General features: G+C 36.6%; 1 protein-coding gene across 3 annotated transcripts in view; it reads left to right on the top strand.

Moving 5' to 3' along the window:
* Positions 1–16,370, top strand: part of RPGR (retinitis pigmentosa GTPase regulator) — a 39,664-nt gene that overhangs the window by 11,507 nt on the left and 11,787 nt on the right. For 2 of the 3 annotated variants that reach the window (XM_061453378.1, XM_061453377.1), the window contains 3 exons: positions 1,215–1,373; positions 2,600–2,749; positions 10,474–10,632. In XM_061453378.1, the coding sequence (XP_061309362.1) occupies positions 1,215–1,373; positions 2,600–2,749; positions 10,474–10,632 (468 nt within the window). The remainder of the gene's footprint in view (positions 1–1,214; positions 1,374–2,599; positions 2,750–10,473; positions 10,633–16,370) is intronic. The other variant, XM_061453379.1, reaches the window with a different exon arrangement.

Raw genomic sequence — 16,370 nt, 5'->3', positions numbered from 1 at the left:
ATTTATCTTTGACAAGTAATTTATTTTTATTAGTGTGATATACTTAAGTAAATATAGTAGAACTGAATGTTTTCAACTCTTCATATCTTGTTGCATTTTGATTAGATAAGGTAGTTTGCTATTTCAATGACATGTTGATTTATTAATCTACAAATAAATAGACTAAATTTAAACTAAAAGGTAATTTTTTAGAGAGTATGCAGAGAACGGATGCAAATTCTTGTCATGCTTCTAAAATTTATGTAATGGAATAGCCAGCTTTGTGGTTGTGATCATTTAGCTTGCAATAATGTTACGAAGAGGATTGTTTGATTATTGGGAGGTTTGTATATGTGGAGACCTTGAGCACTGTAAATAAGATTATTATAATAAAACAGAACATTTTAATAACAGTTGAGTGTGCAAGACTGCAGAGGGTAAATATTAGTCACTTTTAGTGTACATGCTGGCTAGATAATTTGTGGCCATTTATATAGCAAGGACCATTTATACAATGTATGTCAGTTGCTTATCACATTTGTGTTTGGATTTGGGTTATTGATGGGCCTTATCTTTTTCATCATAGATGAGCACTTTAGATGTGAAACATACTAAAAGTATAAATCTTAAAGTAATGTTAAGTTAAAGATATTAATCATCACCTTTAACTTAAATTTTAAGATTCTAAAACAAAAGGAAGACCTAGTTAATTAAAAACAATTTCAATATTAAAATGAGTAATATATTGCTAATAAAAACCTAAGCAATAATATTCTTCATTCACAGTACTTAAAGGTATCAAGTTATGCATCTGTTTAATTTATGTACTGGTATGACTTCAGTTATCTTGCCTGTGACATCACTCACAATTTTCCTCCTGCTGTGTCTTAAAATATGCATTATTTGGGGATGGAGCTTCTGGCTGCCAGGGCTAGTAAGCATTTTTTCAGAGCTCTTGCAGAGCTTCAGATTATATTTACTTTTTAGATCAGTCTCCAGAATGGAGAGAGATGCATGTATATGGCTGTTAGAAAGTTCTGATCCAAGCATGTTCAGGAAAGCCTCTTTGCTAGCTAGAACAGAAATTGCTAATGTCAGCTTGGGAATGTTTCAGGGCACTAGACCCCAACTATTCTGTAATATTTTTTTAAATGAGTTACTCCAGTTTCTCTGTCTTTTTACCACTGATGGGAATGTCTTCATTCTGTGTATTACATGTGCTTTTCTGTATGCAGAAAAAGGAAATGTTTATGCTGCTGGAGGTAACAGTGAAGGTCAGTTGGGATTAGGTGACACAGAAGAAAGGACCACATTTCATTTAATTAGATTTTTTACCAACCAGCACAAGATCAAACAGCTAGCAGCTGGATCATACACCTCAGCAGCAGTAACTGGTAAGAGCAACCACTAATAACATCTATTTATGTGTGTCCGGCCTGGTGTTCCAGGATAATATTCATTCAGCATTCTTTCTGCATATGTGGTTGTATTTTCTATGCCTCCTTGACTTCTTTCCCTATTAACAATAGTCATTTTTTGATAGCAAATGGCTTATTTCAACACAGTCAGGTAAGGGATGGCAGTCCCATTAACTTCCTACAGTTTTTGTGAAAGTACACCTTTTCCATGAGCAGCGGCCTGCAATGGAAGCTCAACCCGTGCTACTTTAGTGCTCAAAATGACAAAAATCTTTAGTTAATTTCCAGGGAAGCCAGCTACAAACATGAATCTTATGAAAGCTAAGCGTCTCTAATTCCAGTTCTTAAAGCAACTATTTTGATCTACCGGTACAGGCTACACAGCTGTGTCTTTACTAATTCCAAGAGGCTTAACCTTTGACCTATTTCACTGGTGGCAAAATTATACAATTGTGAAGTTGAAGTCTGCACAGAATACTTTTAACCATCGGATGTGTAGTCCTTTGTTACCTTACAATATAATTTCTCAAGTTTTAGTATAAAGCAGCTCTTCTGCACATATTTAGGATGAGTTACTGAGGCTGTTATTTCAGAATGTGACAGCATAAGAATGTATGAGAGACACACTAGCCTGCTTGTTTGTTAGTTTTGTGACAATTGCTAACATTCTCCAGAGATTTGTAAGTCAACTTTGAATGATTTTAGTTCCCAACAGCATCTCAGTAGCACTGTAGATGGTACATTTTTTAATTCACAATTTCCCACCAATAATAACTGCTGCCGTAAGTCTTTGTGTCAAAAGCTGATCTTAATAAACCTGGAACAATGAGAAAGTGGTGACTTGCTACTAGAAATAAGATAATCTCTTAAATCCACCATAGTATTTTCATACTGACCCCTGGCAACTTAGTTGTTTTATACATTCAATCTTCCTCTTTTTGAAAGGATGTTTTTGCATAGTACTTTTCCTGTTTGTGATCTAACATCCATGATGACTCTGTGTTCTGTGTCAATTTTGAAAGGCTTAAGGGATACCCTCTTACTTCAGACTGTTTTGTTGCATTGCGCTAAACACCATTTATGTCCCTTAGGACATAACATTTAGTATGATCATGCTAATACCACGTTTATGAAATGCTCTTAAATAGGTATATTAACTTTTTACTAATTTTGATTTAAAATCTGTTAACTCTTCATTTTAGAGGATGGGCAGCTTTTTGTGTGGGGTGACAATTCAGAAGGTCAGATTGGCTTGGCTGATGAAGCCTGTGTCAGCATCCCATGTCAAGTGGATGTTGGAAAACCTGTTTCTTCTGTATCCTGTGGATATTATCACTCTGCCTTGATAACAGGTAAGAGAATGGGAATAGTGGTTAGTGGAGAGAAGTCAGTGGTTCTTAAATTGTTGTCTTTGTAAAGGTAGCTAATTAGGCATTCTGTACTTTTGAAACTATATGCGCCATAGTTGTTGAACACTGCAATGTGGCAGAAAGTCATTTATATAGTTTTGTATCACATTGGGAGTTTTTACCAGACAGGTTCTCTAAAATGTGGTCCTCATTGATTTATTTAGGAACTTGTATGTAATATATTATGTATTTATTTATTATTTTTTATTCTATATTTGTTTATTATTATGGTGGTTGGAATTAGATGATACTAAGGTTCTTTCGAACCCGATTTTCTGATTCTATAATTATTTTTGAATTAACAATACTGTGAGAAAGAAAATGCAGTTAATTTTCTGCATTTGCACATCATTGTGTGAAAGTATATGAAAAAGAATAGCCATCTTACCACAATTTATTTTCATGAAAGTTATGACAAATATGGTTTAATGCTGTGGTTTCAATAGTCGGTCTTTTTTTGAGGTTATTCTTTCTTCTGTCATGATCAAATAATCATTTTCATTTTCTCTAGAAATGTAAATATTGAATACACTTACTGTGCTTTGAGCAAAAAATGATCTTATTTGCTAGCAGTGCAAGATTATTGTCAAAGCTTGATGTTATGTCTTAAAATTTAAGTTTTTAAGTCAGTTAAACAGGCAGCATACAATCTGAGGAGAGGCATATGTGACAGTAAACTGATATGTCCAAACCAACACATCTCTTATTTGCTTTCCGCCTCTCTCTTCCCATCTCTCTTGGTTTCCAAAGTGATGATGCCACCAATTTTTTAATAATGTATGGGTGAATTTATTAGCCACTATTGGTGGTATTACATATAAGCATCCATGAATTCTATAGATTTATATTATTGAGCTTTACCATTTAGTCCCCTCAGAGTAATTAAAGATTTTAAAGGATCAGTAGTTTTGATTGTAAAGCTTTTAATGGTTACCCAGGAACTGTTCCATCAGGTACTTTTCTCAGGTTACTTGAGAGATGTTATTTTTCCGCATGATAGCTATATAGCTCTTTGAGAACATGCTGTTACATGAACTTCCTATGGTGGACAAATATTGTTATGCTAGTTTTGTGCAACTTTTATTGCAGATGTTTTATTATAGTAAATGAATGAGGTGCCTTTGTTTGATCAGGAGCTATTATGAAATCTACAACTTCCTGAACTTGAAATAAACATGCGGCAAAAGTGGGGGGGATATCGTTACTTCAGTGTTATAGTAAGAAGGTGTGTAATTCTGCTCTGGATCCAAAAGCCAAAGCTCTGATGGGACTGCAGTAGGATGTGACAAAAGCTGTCCTTAGAAGAAAGGTTGAGGACAAATGACTAAGAGCTAGGAGAGAATGGTGTGCGCCAAATCTTTAAGGAAGTAGAAACCTTTAATGGAAAGGGATGAGAAAAAAGGATTAGAGTAGCAGCTGTGAAAGAAAAGTGGAGCCTCTTTAAGATATTAATAGGAAGATGAAATGGTTATCACCTGTGAAAATGGTGACTTGTTGAACTGTTACTGTTTAAACAGTCCTAGGTGTGGGATGGAAAACCTTAATTTTCAGCTTTAGTATCTGCAAATCCTGCACAAAATTGGCTTCAGTCTATCTTGCTGACACTACTGACACACAGATGGCCTCTTTTGGGGGGAAAGGATATTTTTTTTATTTATTATTTTCCTTTGGGCCCTTGCTGACAGTTTTATTTGACTGATACCATAGAAACTACCATAGAAACATACTACATAGAACTGCCATAGAAATTTAGTGCTGGACATCCAGGTACTTTTACTGAATTGATCTTCCGTTCCCTGGCAGTGTTCAAGGCCAGGTTGGATGAGGCCTTGGGTGATATGATTTAGCATAAGGTGTCCCTGCCCATGGCAGGGGGATTGGAACTCGATGATCTTAAGGTCCTTTCCAACCCTAACGATTCTATGATTCTATGATTCTGTTGCACTAGTGGCTATGTATATCCAGACAGTGTTTAAAAAACAAATCTTGTGCATTTAATATACATGTACTGTAGTTAAACATTATTTTAGCTGTGAAGTTAACCATTAAATTATGAATTTTGAAGTTCTGCAGTGTGTTTAAGAACAAATGTAGTTACCTTACTGTTCTTACAGCCTAGTTAGGGAGGAAGTCAAGGCACTATACTGTTAGAAGATTTTGATTTAAAAAAGGTGATTCTCTTAGAATTATTAGGATTCCTTTTTCACTTACGGAAAACACTTGCCTGTAGGACTTGCTAGACTGGCTCAGAATAATGCTTCACATCCTTAGTATTCTGTCTCTGCTTGTTGTGGTGGTAGAACATAGCAAACTAGATAACTATGAAGTTATCAGAATATTCATATTACATGGATAGGGTTTTTTCCTCTGAATTGCCATAAGTTACTGAATTATTCCTTGAAGTATGTTTAAAGTTTGCCTGTCACTAGTAGTTTTCCATGTATTATTATGGTATGGTTTTGTTTTGCTAGATATAGCAAGATGTAAGATATAGCAAATACTAGTTACAGTAAAATACTATAGAGTGATTAGCATTATTTTTAGTAGAAATTTTGGAGGAAATATCTGGAAAATAAAGTGATTCTGTATTTCTGTATGGTTTGGTTTGGAGAGGACCTTAAAATTCATCTAGTTCCAGCCTCACTGCCACAGGGAGGAACACCTTCCACTAGACCAGGTTGCTCAAAGCCCCATCCAACCTTGTCCATGAACACTGCCAGGGATGGGGTGGCCACAGCTTCTCTGGGTAATCTGTGCCAGTGCTTCACCACCCTCATAGTAGAGAATTTCTTCCTAATCTAAATCTACCCTTTTTCAGTTTAAAGCCATTCCCCTTTGTCCTCGTAAAAAGTCCCTCTTCAGCTTTCTTGGAGGCCCCCTTTAGGTACTGCAAGGCTGCCCTAAGGTCTCCCTGGGGTTTTCTCTTCTCTGAGATAAGCAAGCTCAACTCTCACTATCTTTAAGAATAAAACATAGTGGCAGGATGTAGGACTTGATACATGTTGTCAGGCTGGGCTGATTATCGTGGCACCATATGGTTCCCTTTCTTAATATATTTGTGTTTGACAGAAGCTGTATACTGGCTAAGCAAACTGTTATGATTACAGACATTTCTGGGTTAAAACTGAAAGGTAGCTAATGAGGGTCCTAGAATACATAGTGTGGTCACAGAGTGCCCTCTCTAGGGCAGCGTGTTCATTAATAAGAAACTATTGAGAAAAAAAGTGTTAAAGTATGGATTCCAGCTTTTTTTTTTTTTTTCTTAAAAAAGCTTTTTTAGTAGGCATGTTTAACTACTATAAAGCCAAGTGCAGTGTCTCTTATCTGGTAGTTCCAAAAGGATGACTTGTTACTTTTTTTACTTCTGCTTTTTAGAATGCCTTCTTTGCAGACAGTAATCAGTCACCTGTATTCTACCATGTACATATGAACCCCACTGATGCCAAAAGCAGTGGTAGAAGATCAGAATATATCCTGAATTATTTTTAATAAAAAACACTTCTGAAATTAAACTAGGCACAAGCAAAGGCAATGGCTTGTCATTTCCATATGCAAAATAGGAAGCTGGTAGGGTTACTCACTTCATGTTCGAAAGGTGAAAGCTCCTTTTCTTCTCACTTAGCATTCTTCCACTGAATTCTTTTCTTCCACTTAGCATTTCAGTTCCACTGAAATGAAGTTTTTAGTTTACTGTTTTCAGCCCTCTTTAGGATTTTTCCCAGCATCTGTTTACTTTCCTTTCTTTTTGCAGGCGGGGGACGTTAGGTCTCTACGTCAGAGGTGTGTCTTCTTCCTGGATTCAGCTGTAACAGTTCATTTTGTCCTTCTTAGTAGCTAGTGCAGTGCAACAGAGAAAGAAAGAGCTGAAAGAATGTAGCAAGGATTTTGAATCCATGTGCAGAGCTGTACTTGGCTAGTCTGGCCACACTCACTCCAGAGTTTTTCAGAAATCATTAAGCTTAGCAAGCTATATAGCTCATTTGTCCACTGGAGGAGATGGAGAGCAGGAGAAGCCAATGTACCTAACCACTACCCTGACGTCTACAGCAGAATTAGATTCATGGAGCCAGAAAGGAGTTGAATATATTAGACCTATTCTGGTGCTTCCCCTGCCTGAACTGTTACTGTAAGCAAGGACAAAGTCAAGATAGATTCTCGCTGAGAAGATGTCTTTTCATAAAGAGCTTTGAATTCCCTTTTTTAATGTATTTTGTCATTATTTTTAAGGGCCATTTTTAAAAATCATCCATTCACAAACACTTTCATGCTCAGAATTTCAGTGTTTGAGATGGTGTCAACCAATTTGGTCTTGAACCAACACTTTATTTTTTATTTTTTTATTTATTTTAATCTCTTCATTTATTCAAGGGATCATAGAATGCTGCCCTTATCTGCCACTAGTCAGGTCTCATATCTTGTATCATGTGCAGTCTGCACATCTGCCTTTGAGGGGCAAGATAGTTTCCCATTCTCTTGCCCATTTTGTTGATGTGCTCTTGTGTCCTAAAGTTTAGTGATACAGAAAATGTGCCACACTAGGAAAGTTCATCACATGAGACCCATATGACCCATATGGAGGAGAAAATGAAATAACCAGGTTCCATGGTGAACAGAACATCCTTAAAATGCAATATACTGCACACAGTACATCAAGTCTTTAAAATATAGATGTGCTGCACACATGCTGTACTCAAAATTTACCTGGGTTTGATTGGATTCTTCTTATGCTTGATAGCCAGTTTTTTGTAGGTTTTAGACTACTGTTTGCTTTAAAGAGATGCATAATGTATTAAAACATTGCTTTAATAAATACATTTATCTTCTATTAAGTTGAAAAAATGTGATAAACTTGATTAGTTTGGGAAGTCAATGGAAGCTTGGCCATTTGGATTTCTAATCCTATTAATTAGATTGTGATTAGATGAATATTTGCAGTGCAGCATTATTTAAAAAGAAGTGCTGGTCTCTCCAAAGAGAACTGCAAAGAGAACTGCACAAGTAGTTAACTCCCAAGTGCTTTGGGGGGGTTATCAGCTTGTTTCTAGAAATATGTGGCAGATCCAAGGTATTAAACCAATATTTACCTTACAAAAAAACTGGGTTCTTTTGTTTTGTTTTTATATTTTTTTTCTTTCTCTTCACTTAGAATCCCAAATAAAATACCCTTTTGTCAATAGACTATTTTGGCTACAGTAAACCTCACATAGACTTGATTTTTTTGTTGTTGTTGTTCATTGGGTTACAGTTTTAGAACAGAAAATTGCCGCTACTGCAAATAACTGCATAGTATCAGCCTGTTCAGAGTATTTCTGTACGTAGGTATAAGAATAAAGATCAGAACTGAAACAGAAAATCAAACTGAACAGAGAAACCTAAGCACAGTCTGTAGGTTAGAAATGAAATGAAATTTTCTGCAGCTGAGGTGATTTGCCATTTCTTAAAAAATATAGATGGGTTGAAATGACTGCAAGCACCTCTTAGAAGTGTAGAAGAATACAAAAATGGTATTTCTGCACAGATACATGCAGGTAAATGAAGTGTTCTTATTGGGATAGTTTTTGTGTGCAGGAAAGAGAATGTCAAAATGATAGAAAAGAATAAAGAGGTAGCAGGATGAGGTTACATCTCTGATGATGATAGTTGGGAGATACTGCTGCTATCCTGTTTCATTGTGTTGCTGAAGAGAAGGTAGTTCTGTGAATAGATTGTGAGTGGCTACTTTTAATAGCCTGAGCCCTGTGAAACCCTGCAGGAAGCTTGACATTCAGTAAGACTGTATTACTGTCGTTTCCTAATAGCCTTTCTGTGCAGTTAGGGTACTCAGTAGAAAAAATAAGTTCAGTTGCTAACCTGGGTGGGCAAGAGCATGGTACTTGAAGACTGTACCATTGTGAGAGGCAGAAGTGAACTTGGAAAATACAGAAACCATGTAAAATTATCTGGGGCAGCAGATAAATGTCTTAAGTCTTATAAGCTTGTCAAATAAATATTGTGCCATTGAAGGTAGGTTCTCAGTCTTTGATTCTCTCAGATACTTGTTCATCATGTGGTAGTAATGCCTCTAAATGCTGTAAAAGTAAATACGTGAGCACTTAAAGTATCCTTCTGAAAGAAAACGTACAGTTTGTACTGAAGTACAAATCTGCATGTTTCCAAAAATAATAATGGAGTGTACGCCTGGGGTTTGTTACTACATTGATTATGTAATGGTAGCTATCTTTTAGGATTTGCTTTAGCAGGCAGCTCCTACACTAGTTTAAACCTTTCTTTATCTTGGACTAGCTCCGTGTGAGAGTTTTGTTTGTCCTTGTGCTTTCTTATATCCAACTGGGATTAAACCCCAAATTTTACATAGTAGTGTATGATGATTATTTTGGTAATTAATTGCAACTTCAAATTGTGGGCCGCAATTTGCTATGCGGACACTACCCCACAGATAATCTTTTTCAGGAGTGGAAAACACTTGGCTATTAACTTGATGCTTTCCTGGGAATAAGGAAATGTTTTTTATGTAACCCTCATTCTGACCTATTAGAATAGCTGGGAACCCTTAGGACAGAAAATCAGAAATTTAGATAAATGTGTAACATATAGATAAAGTACATAAATTGTAAATATAGCAATGATATGACATGCTGAAACTCCGAGATCAAGAGCAACCATTTTGAGAGCCAATAAATCAGCATTGTGACAAGTGACTATTAATCCAAAACAATAAATGCTTATCACAAATACACTTAGACACACTCCAGTCAGATCTATCATTATGTCAACCCTTCATGCCCCACGTTGGGTGCCAAAAAGAACTGTCATGGTTTAAGCCCAGCCGGCAACACAGAACCACACAGCTGCTTGCTCACCCCCCCCCCCCTTCCTCCCCCCACTCCTGAAATGTAACTCCCATGGGTTGAGATAAGAACAGTCCAGTAACTAAGGTATAACACAAATCACTACTGCTTCCACCAATAATAATAATGATAAGGGAAATAACAAGGGAAGAGAATATAACCACTCACCACCTGCCAACTGCTACCCAGCCTGACCGAGCAGTGATCTAACCCTTCTGGGTAACTGTGCCCAGTTTATATAGTGGGCATGACGTGCTGTGGTATGGAATACCTCTTTGGCTAGTTTGGGTCAGGTGTCCTGTCTCTGCTTCCTCCCAGCTTCCCCTCCTCCCTGGCAGAGCATGAGATTCAGAAAGTCCTTGGTCAGAGTAAACATTACTGAGCAGCAACTAAAAACATCAGTGTTATCAGCGCTGTTCCCAGGCTGAAAGTCAAAAACACAGCACTGCACCAGCTACCAAGAAGGAGAAAAATGACTGCTGCTGCTGAACCCAGGACAAAAGTACATTTTCCAGTTTTAAGTATGGTAGAAGGATATATACAATGCTGTCCTGAATAGTAATTCAGACTTACATAGCAGACTAGATTGCTTGCAGGTAGATATTGCGGTTCTCATCTTGGATGGGGATAAAATTTAGCCCCTTGTCCCATCAAAGCAGACTGCTTTGCACAGCTGTTTGGAAATTATACAAGTAATGCTCAATTATCCCTTAATGTTCATACACTTCTCTATCGTACTGATGTGTATCTGCAGCGGTCTTTTGCATCCTTGCTTCTGAGTCCATGCTGGAAACCCTGCTCTGTTTTGTATTTTCACAGGAGATGGTGAGCTGTATACTTTTGGAGAACCTGAGAATGGGAAACTGGGATTAATGCCTGAACAACTGAAGAACAATAGAGTCCCACAGCCTGTAATGGGAATTGTGGAAAAGGTTAATAAGGTTGCTTGTGGTGGAGAACATACTGTGGTGCTTACAGGTATGCAATTTAGCTGTCTTTTTTTACAGCACTATAACTTAAGCAGTAAACTCAATTCACTTGAAAGAATTTAAATCCCACTGAAATGTAAGATGTGATCTTAAATGTTAAGTGATCCTAACTGGAAGACCACTGTACATCAAAGAGGTAGAAATCCATGTAACAGTTAACCTAAGTGCAGGCCTATACTGTGCTGCACATGTAGTTTGATGTTCATGCCTGTGTTGCGCATATCCTTTGTCTGCTAGATAAACTTAGCCAGCTAATTGTAGGAGGATCTTACTCCACCAAGCAGTACAGTACCAAGTAGGTAGCAGCAACGACTACTTGTGTGTCCTTGCCTTTATCTAAAATTTCAGCAGCAAGTTCCCGTGTGAATGTCCTTTTTATTTGACAGTATAAGTGATGAGTAGAGTTATTTTGCTTGTAAGAAAATCCTGTAAGAGCTCAAATGACCAAAATGGGGTAACCTTCCATGGATGGGATCTGTGCCTGGCAGGAGGCCTGTTCAGTTGCACACAGCTCAGGATTCCGGGCATCTGAATGGATATAAGATTATTGATAACATTTTCTTTTTCTTTATATTTTTAGCTCCAATAAATTGCATTTTAAGAGATACTTTAGAGAGTCTGAGTTACTGGAATTGTAACAAGCCAGCATCTCCTAGTGCAGCAAGGATGATTGATGTTCCTTTCCTCTAAGGAGTTTTGAAAGTGGTATCGGTGTGAAGAGGAAAATTTTAGAAGAAAGCTTACATTCTCTAGTAAATTTTAATGACCCTGACTATTTAGGAAGTCACTTGTCAAATAGTTAATAGTGTTGGAGATGCACAATCAGTTAGATTCCTAAATGGATTAAGTTATCTCATGATACAGAATTTACCCATGACTTTGAGCAGAATCTTTAGCATGCATGCAAACTAGGACAGATATAGACATTGGTGATTTTTATAACTTGTATATATACATTTAAATACAACTGTTGCATATTAGTTCACAGTGTAGTATGTATAATACTTGGAAGAGGTTGTATATTATTGTACTATTAAATGGTTGTGTGTCAATGGAAAAATAACTTTTCAAAGAGATATGTGGAGTATTGATAGCTATTTATTTCCACGAATTCTGTCCTGAACTACAGTAGTATAGAAGCAGGAAAGGGAAGTTTGACTTTGGCTTGTAATGAATTCCACAGCTGTATGATATGTCTGTAATTAATCTCCTACAAAATGCAAAAGCTATATAAACAAGGAGAATGTATAGATACCAGTCCTCAAATCTATATTTTGAAAATGCTAAATAGTCATCTTTTGGCAATCTGGTGGTGTGACTTCAAGGTAATGTAACCAGTATTTCTAAAATATAAACTGAAAATCCAAATGAGGGAGATTGTAAGTAATATTATGTGGTATTGTACTGTAAGCCACTGGAAAGAGTAAAGGTGGAAGTGATGTGCTGGGAAAGTGTATGTGTAACAGTGACTCAAGTTGCAAGACTCTGTGTAGGTTAAAACTCCTTTGAGAAAACTACAGTAGCCAATCCAGCAAATAATGAAAACATTTGTCTACATTTCAATGCCTTTGTCTCTCTTCCACCTATATACAGTCTTACCCTGGCAGTATTCTATGTCATAAAATGAATTTCTTTACATAAAATCACATTATCATTATTAGGAAAAAAAAAAACATAAATTTGGGGCCAGAAAATGTATAAAGCATAGCATTATTTCATGGGTTATAAAGTGAAATTCTGCAGAAATAATTTGATTATAATTATTGATTATTTTATTAACCATAAATCTGCAGCCAACTACGAGATGTTTTGTTTTAATATGTTTTCTTGAGATAAAATTTCATTATAACAAATGACTGTTGCAGAGATTTAGTATGAAGATGTAGACCTGGATGACATCATTATTATAGTGAAACATGTACAAGAGCTAAACCAAAAAGGCAAAATATTAATGTCAAGAAACAAATACAGTGAAGAACGAAACATAGTGTCTTGGGTTTAAACCGTGACAGTAAGTCAGTGTCTTAGTATGCAAGGTTTACTTGTCTATGGAAATAGATTTGTAATAGAAGACAAGTCCAGTGCTGGCTTAGCTGGTAGTTGATGATCAAAGCATTGAGTGCCAGAAGATCCAGTTGAGTCCAGAGGAGAGGAAAACAATATCCTCCAACAACATACATTTTCCTAATGATTAATAGTTGTTGTGATAAAAGGTCAGATAAACGTGTTTTTTTAGTGTGATTCAGCTATTATTAAATAGGCTACAGCTGTGAACTTCTACCTAAGACACTTTGAACAGAAAATGGAAATACTGCCTCAAGTAAAAGATACTTCGTAAGAAATGTTGCCATACAGAAAATTTTCTGACTCAAAATTTTGGGGAAAATATTTGGAAAAAATATGCATTTGGACACTGCAATAACTGAAAAAGTGAGTGTAGCATACGTGCATTACAGGCTTTGCACCAGAAACTTAACTTGAAATCAGTACTGAAGTGTATATTGCATCTTGAGATTAAATGATGTGACCACAAATTCAGAATTCTGATGAGGGAATATAGCTTTAAAGAGGAGCAGAAATATTTATGCCTCTTTGAAGCTCATTTTCCTAAATTAGGAAAGTACTGCAATTTTGAAAAAATTCTGAACTTTGTGTATCATCTTCCATGAAAATGGGTGCTGTTTGGCTTTAGTAACATGGTATATACAGATGCGGCTTTCATTTTTTTCAGGGACTTTCAATTTTTTCAGGATGTGTCATTTTTATTTTAAAAAATTAGAAGTGAGTGTCTGACTACTGTATGTTCCCCTGTTTTATCTATCTCATTTAACACTGGAAAAGGTTAGGAGAAAATGTCATATGGAGAAACTGTTGCGCATCTTGGCTCATTTCTTGTCATCAGTTCTACTTCGGGTTTATCGAATTAGAAGAAAGCATAATGCAGTTATCTTACTGAGTATGAGGCAAGTTTCTTCCTGACTCTCATACGTAATTAGTCTATTCCAAAGCACTTCATTTGACTTCTCTTTTATGGCTGTCTTATCTATTCTGTTGGCAATTTTGTATGGTCAGAACCACTGACCATTTGGGTTATTAAATCAAGCTACTGTTTGGAATCTCTCCAGCAAGTAACAGAATAAATGGTAGAAAGTATGTATTAATTTATTTATTTTATTTTTTTTTTTCCTGAGATTCCAAAATGGGAAACTCAATCTTTTTTCAGAGAGAACAAAAAAATTAAACTGTTGAGAGTAAAGATTTGGAAAAAACCTTTCTAAAGATACAAGGTTTTAAAAATGTTGAATATGGTATTGGAAACCATCTTCTTTACAAGTCTTATTTGTCCTTCTGCCTTTAGTATTTGCAGTTTTTTTCTAGAGAATAAGCAGAATTACAGTTAAAAATCCTATTGTGTAAAAGCTTTCTCTCCCTGTAGCTGCACAAACATTCATTTCAGAGCAGTCTATCAGTTCAAGAAGATCATATCTTCATCCCAGGTGACTTCTCTCAGAGACTGAAAAGAAAATGCATCCACCTCCCGCAACATTTGTAAATGCTTCCTACTGAAAATGGAAGCTGTTGGCATTGTCACTTTCAAAAAAAAAAATATGACAGAGCAGCAATCTCAGTTTGCAAACTTTTTCAGTAAAGCTTTTTAGAAGGTACAATAATAATAATTTGTGAATCTAGAAATTTGAGAAGAAGCAGCAGATGATTGGGAGTGGGCTTAGTATCTTCCAGGTTTTTTCAGATGATGGCAGATCCTCTGGGAATAAGCCTGTCTATAAAAGGATATATTACGTCCTTTTATCCTTTGAAAGGAGGGAAAGCAGAGATATCTCTTCAAACGAAAAAGAGAAGCAGTCCTTCAAGAATAGATCATTTGACATACCGATACAGCACATTTGTGTGTTAGTATGTAAAATGTTGGATTTTTCATCTTCTTTCTCCATGTCTTTTAAAAAGTCAAGATACCCTTTTGAAAGAGGATGAAAAGGATGAAAAAGCTCCTCCTTTTCATGATAGAACTGTTCAAACCATATAGGATTATCTAGATTTTTCAAACCATTCTTAAGTCTATATACTGTTTATACCGAAATCCCCAAATCCAGTTACTAACTCTGGTAAAACAGAGTATTGTGTTGACAATGGATTTTTACAGTAACTTTTTTCAGCTGTTTAAAAATAAAACTATTGTAAGAGTGAATAGCCCATTGGCAGAATAAAAAAAATTCATGGAGATTAGAAAACTGTTAAGTACTTCAGAAGATACCTGCAAAGGTGGAAGATATACAGTTAGAGGGAAATATCCCTGTTCTTCCAAAAGAGAAAATGTAGGAAGTAAAGGAGAAGCAGTCGTAGCACTCAAGTGCTGGAGGTCACTTGGAACTATGAAGCCACTGGCTTCTGTACAAGCTCTGAACCATTTTTCTGTTCTTCAAGGGTCCTTCTCATGCTGTGGAGACAGCAGTTCCTGCCTGGAGGCTAAGATGGGACTTCTGCTTTTTCTTCTGGATGCTGCTAATACAGCTGAGCCTTCCTTGTGATGCATTGGAGGCAGTGCTGCTTCCCGTGTGCTGATGTGGCCAGAAGTCTTTCCTCTCCCCTTGTACCACTGTGGCACTGCCTCCTTGACCATTCCATAGTTTCCTATGGCAAACTCCCCCCAAACCTGGCCTGCTGAGCTGGCTTACCGCAAAGCCAAGTGGACAGCAGAGGCAGGGCAAGGGGAGACTGAGGAGAGGCATTTTATCACCTAGTTTGTAAGACTGCTTTGCCATAGACTTCTCTTCTTCGGCATTTATAAAGACAAGTTGGAGGAAATGTGTAATTTCTGCTAAATGAGATGATTACTGAAGTTTGGCCTCACTTCTTCACAGAGAGGTGAATCATTTAAGGAATGTGCACAGTTTTTGTCTTCTTGTGCCGTGAGGACTGATCAATAAGCAAATTAAAGAGGAGCAAAATTTAGGTGCCTCTAACCTGGTTTTGGGTTGGCCCATTCTCATTGTCAGTAGAAACAGAGGAGAGAAAATAGTTTCCTGTACTTTTCAAGTTAGCATTTGAGAGCAGCTCACTCTAACACAAGTTCAGAAGGCATTGTTTCAAGGTAGGACTACAGATAATGTGGGAAAAGAACCCCACTTTTTATTTTCCCTGAAAATAATTATGTTAATCAGGTAAAGCCATACAGTTTGAAAATGGCCAGTTTCCGTAGAAATCTTACGGCAAACACAGTACTCCAAAAAGAATTTAAGGGATCAGCCATCCTGAGAAAGTAATTTACTAAAATGAATATGAGACTTTGGTTTGCTTAAAGAAAGCTCCTGTCTTTCAGGTGTAGTTTCTTGATTCTTATGCAGAAGTCTAAATGTTACATAAAATTTCTTCTTGTTTTACTAAGATCCTGAGGAGTTGCTTTCTTGCACTGAAAGCACTGAAACTGCCAGCAGAGGGAGCTTTACTGTTGTATTTAGTTAGAAAAAGTCATCCGCAATCACTTTTGTGTGAAACCGTTGTTTTTTTTTTTTTTATGGTGTGAATTCATGGCATGTTAATGTGGAACAACTTAAAGGGGGCAGAAAAGGCAAACTCTTTCCTAGAAGGAATATTTCCATATCTACTGTTACAATATTTCGTCATGGTTCCTTTGAAAGTTTAGTAAGTGTGTAATGGGATATGGAATCTGGTCTGTTCTCTGCTTTCCCTTTCCCTGACAGTGCTGAA

Source organism: Pezoporus flaviventris, unplaced genomic scaffold (genome assembly GCF_033815535.1).
Source record: "Pezoporus flaviventris isolate CSIRO_AGI_PZ_B2104156 unplaced genomic scaffold, CSIRO_AGI_Pfla_v1 ptg000015l, whole genome shotgun sequence".
In the NCBI taxonomy this organism is placed as follows: domain Eukaryota; kingdom Metazoa; phylum Chordata; class Aves; order Psittaciformes; family Psittacidae; genus Pezoporus; species Pezoporus flaviventris.
Note: the sequence above shows the minus strand (reverse complement) of the source record. Positions and strands in the feature narration are given on the sequence as shown.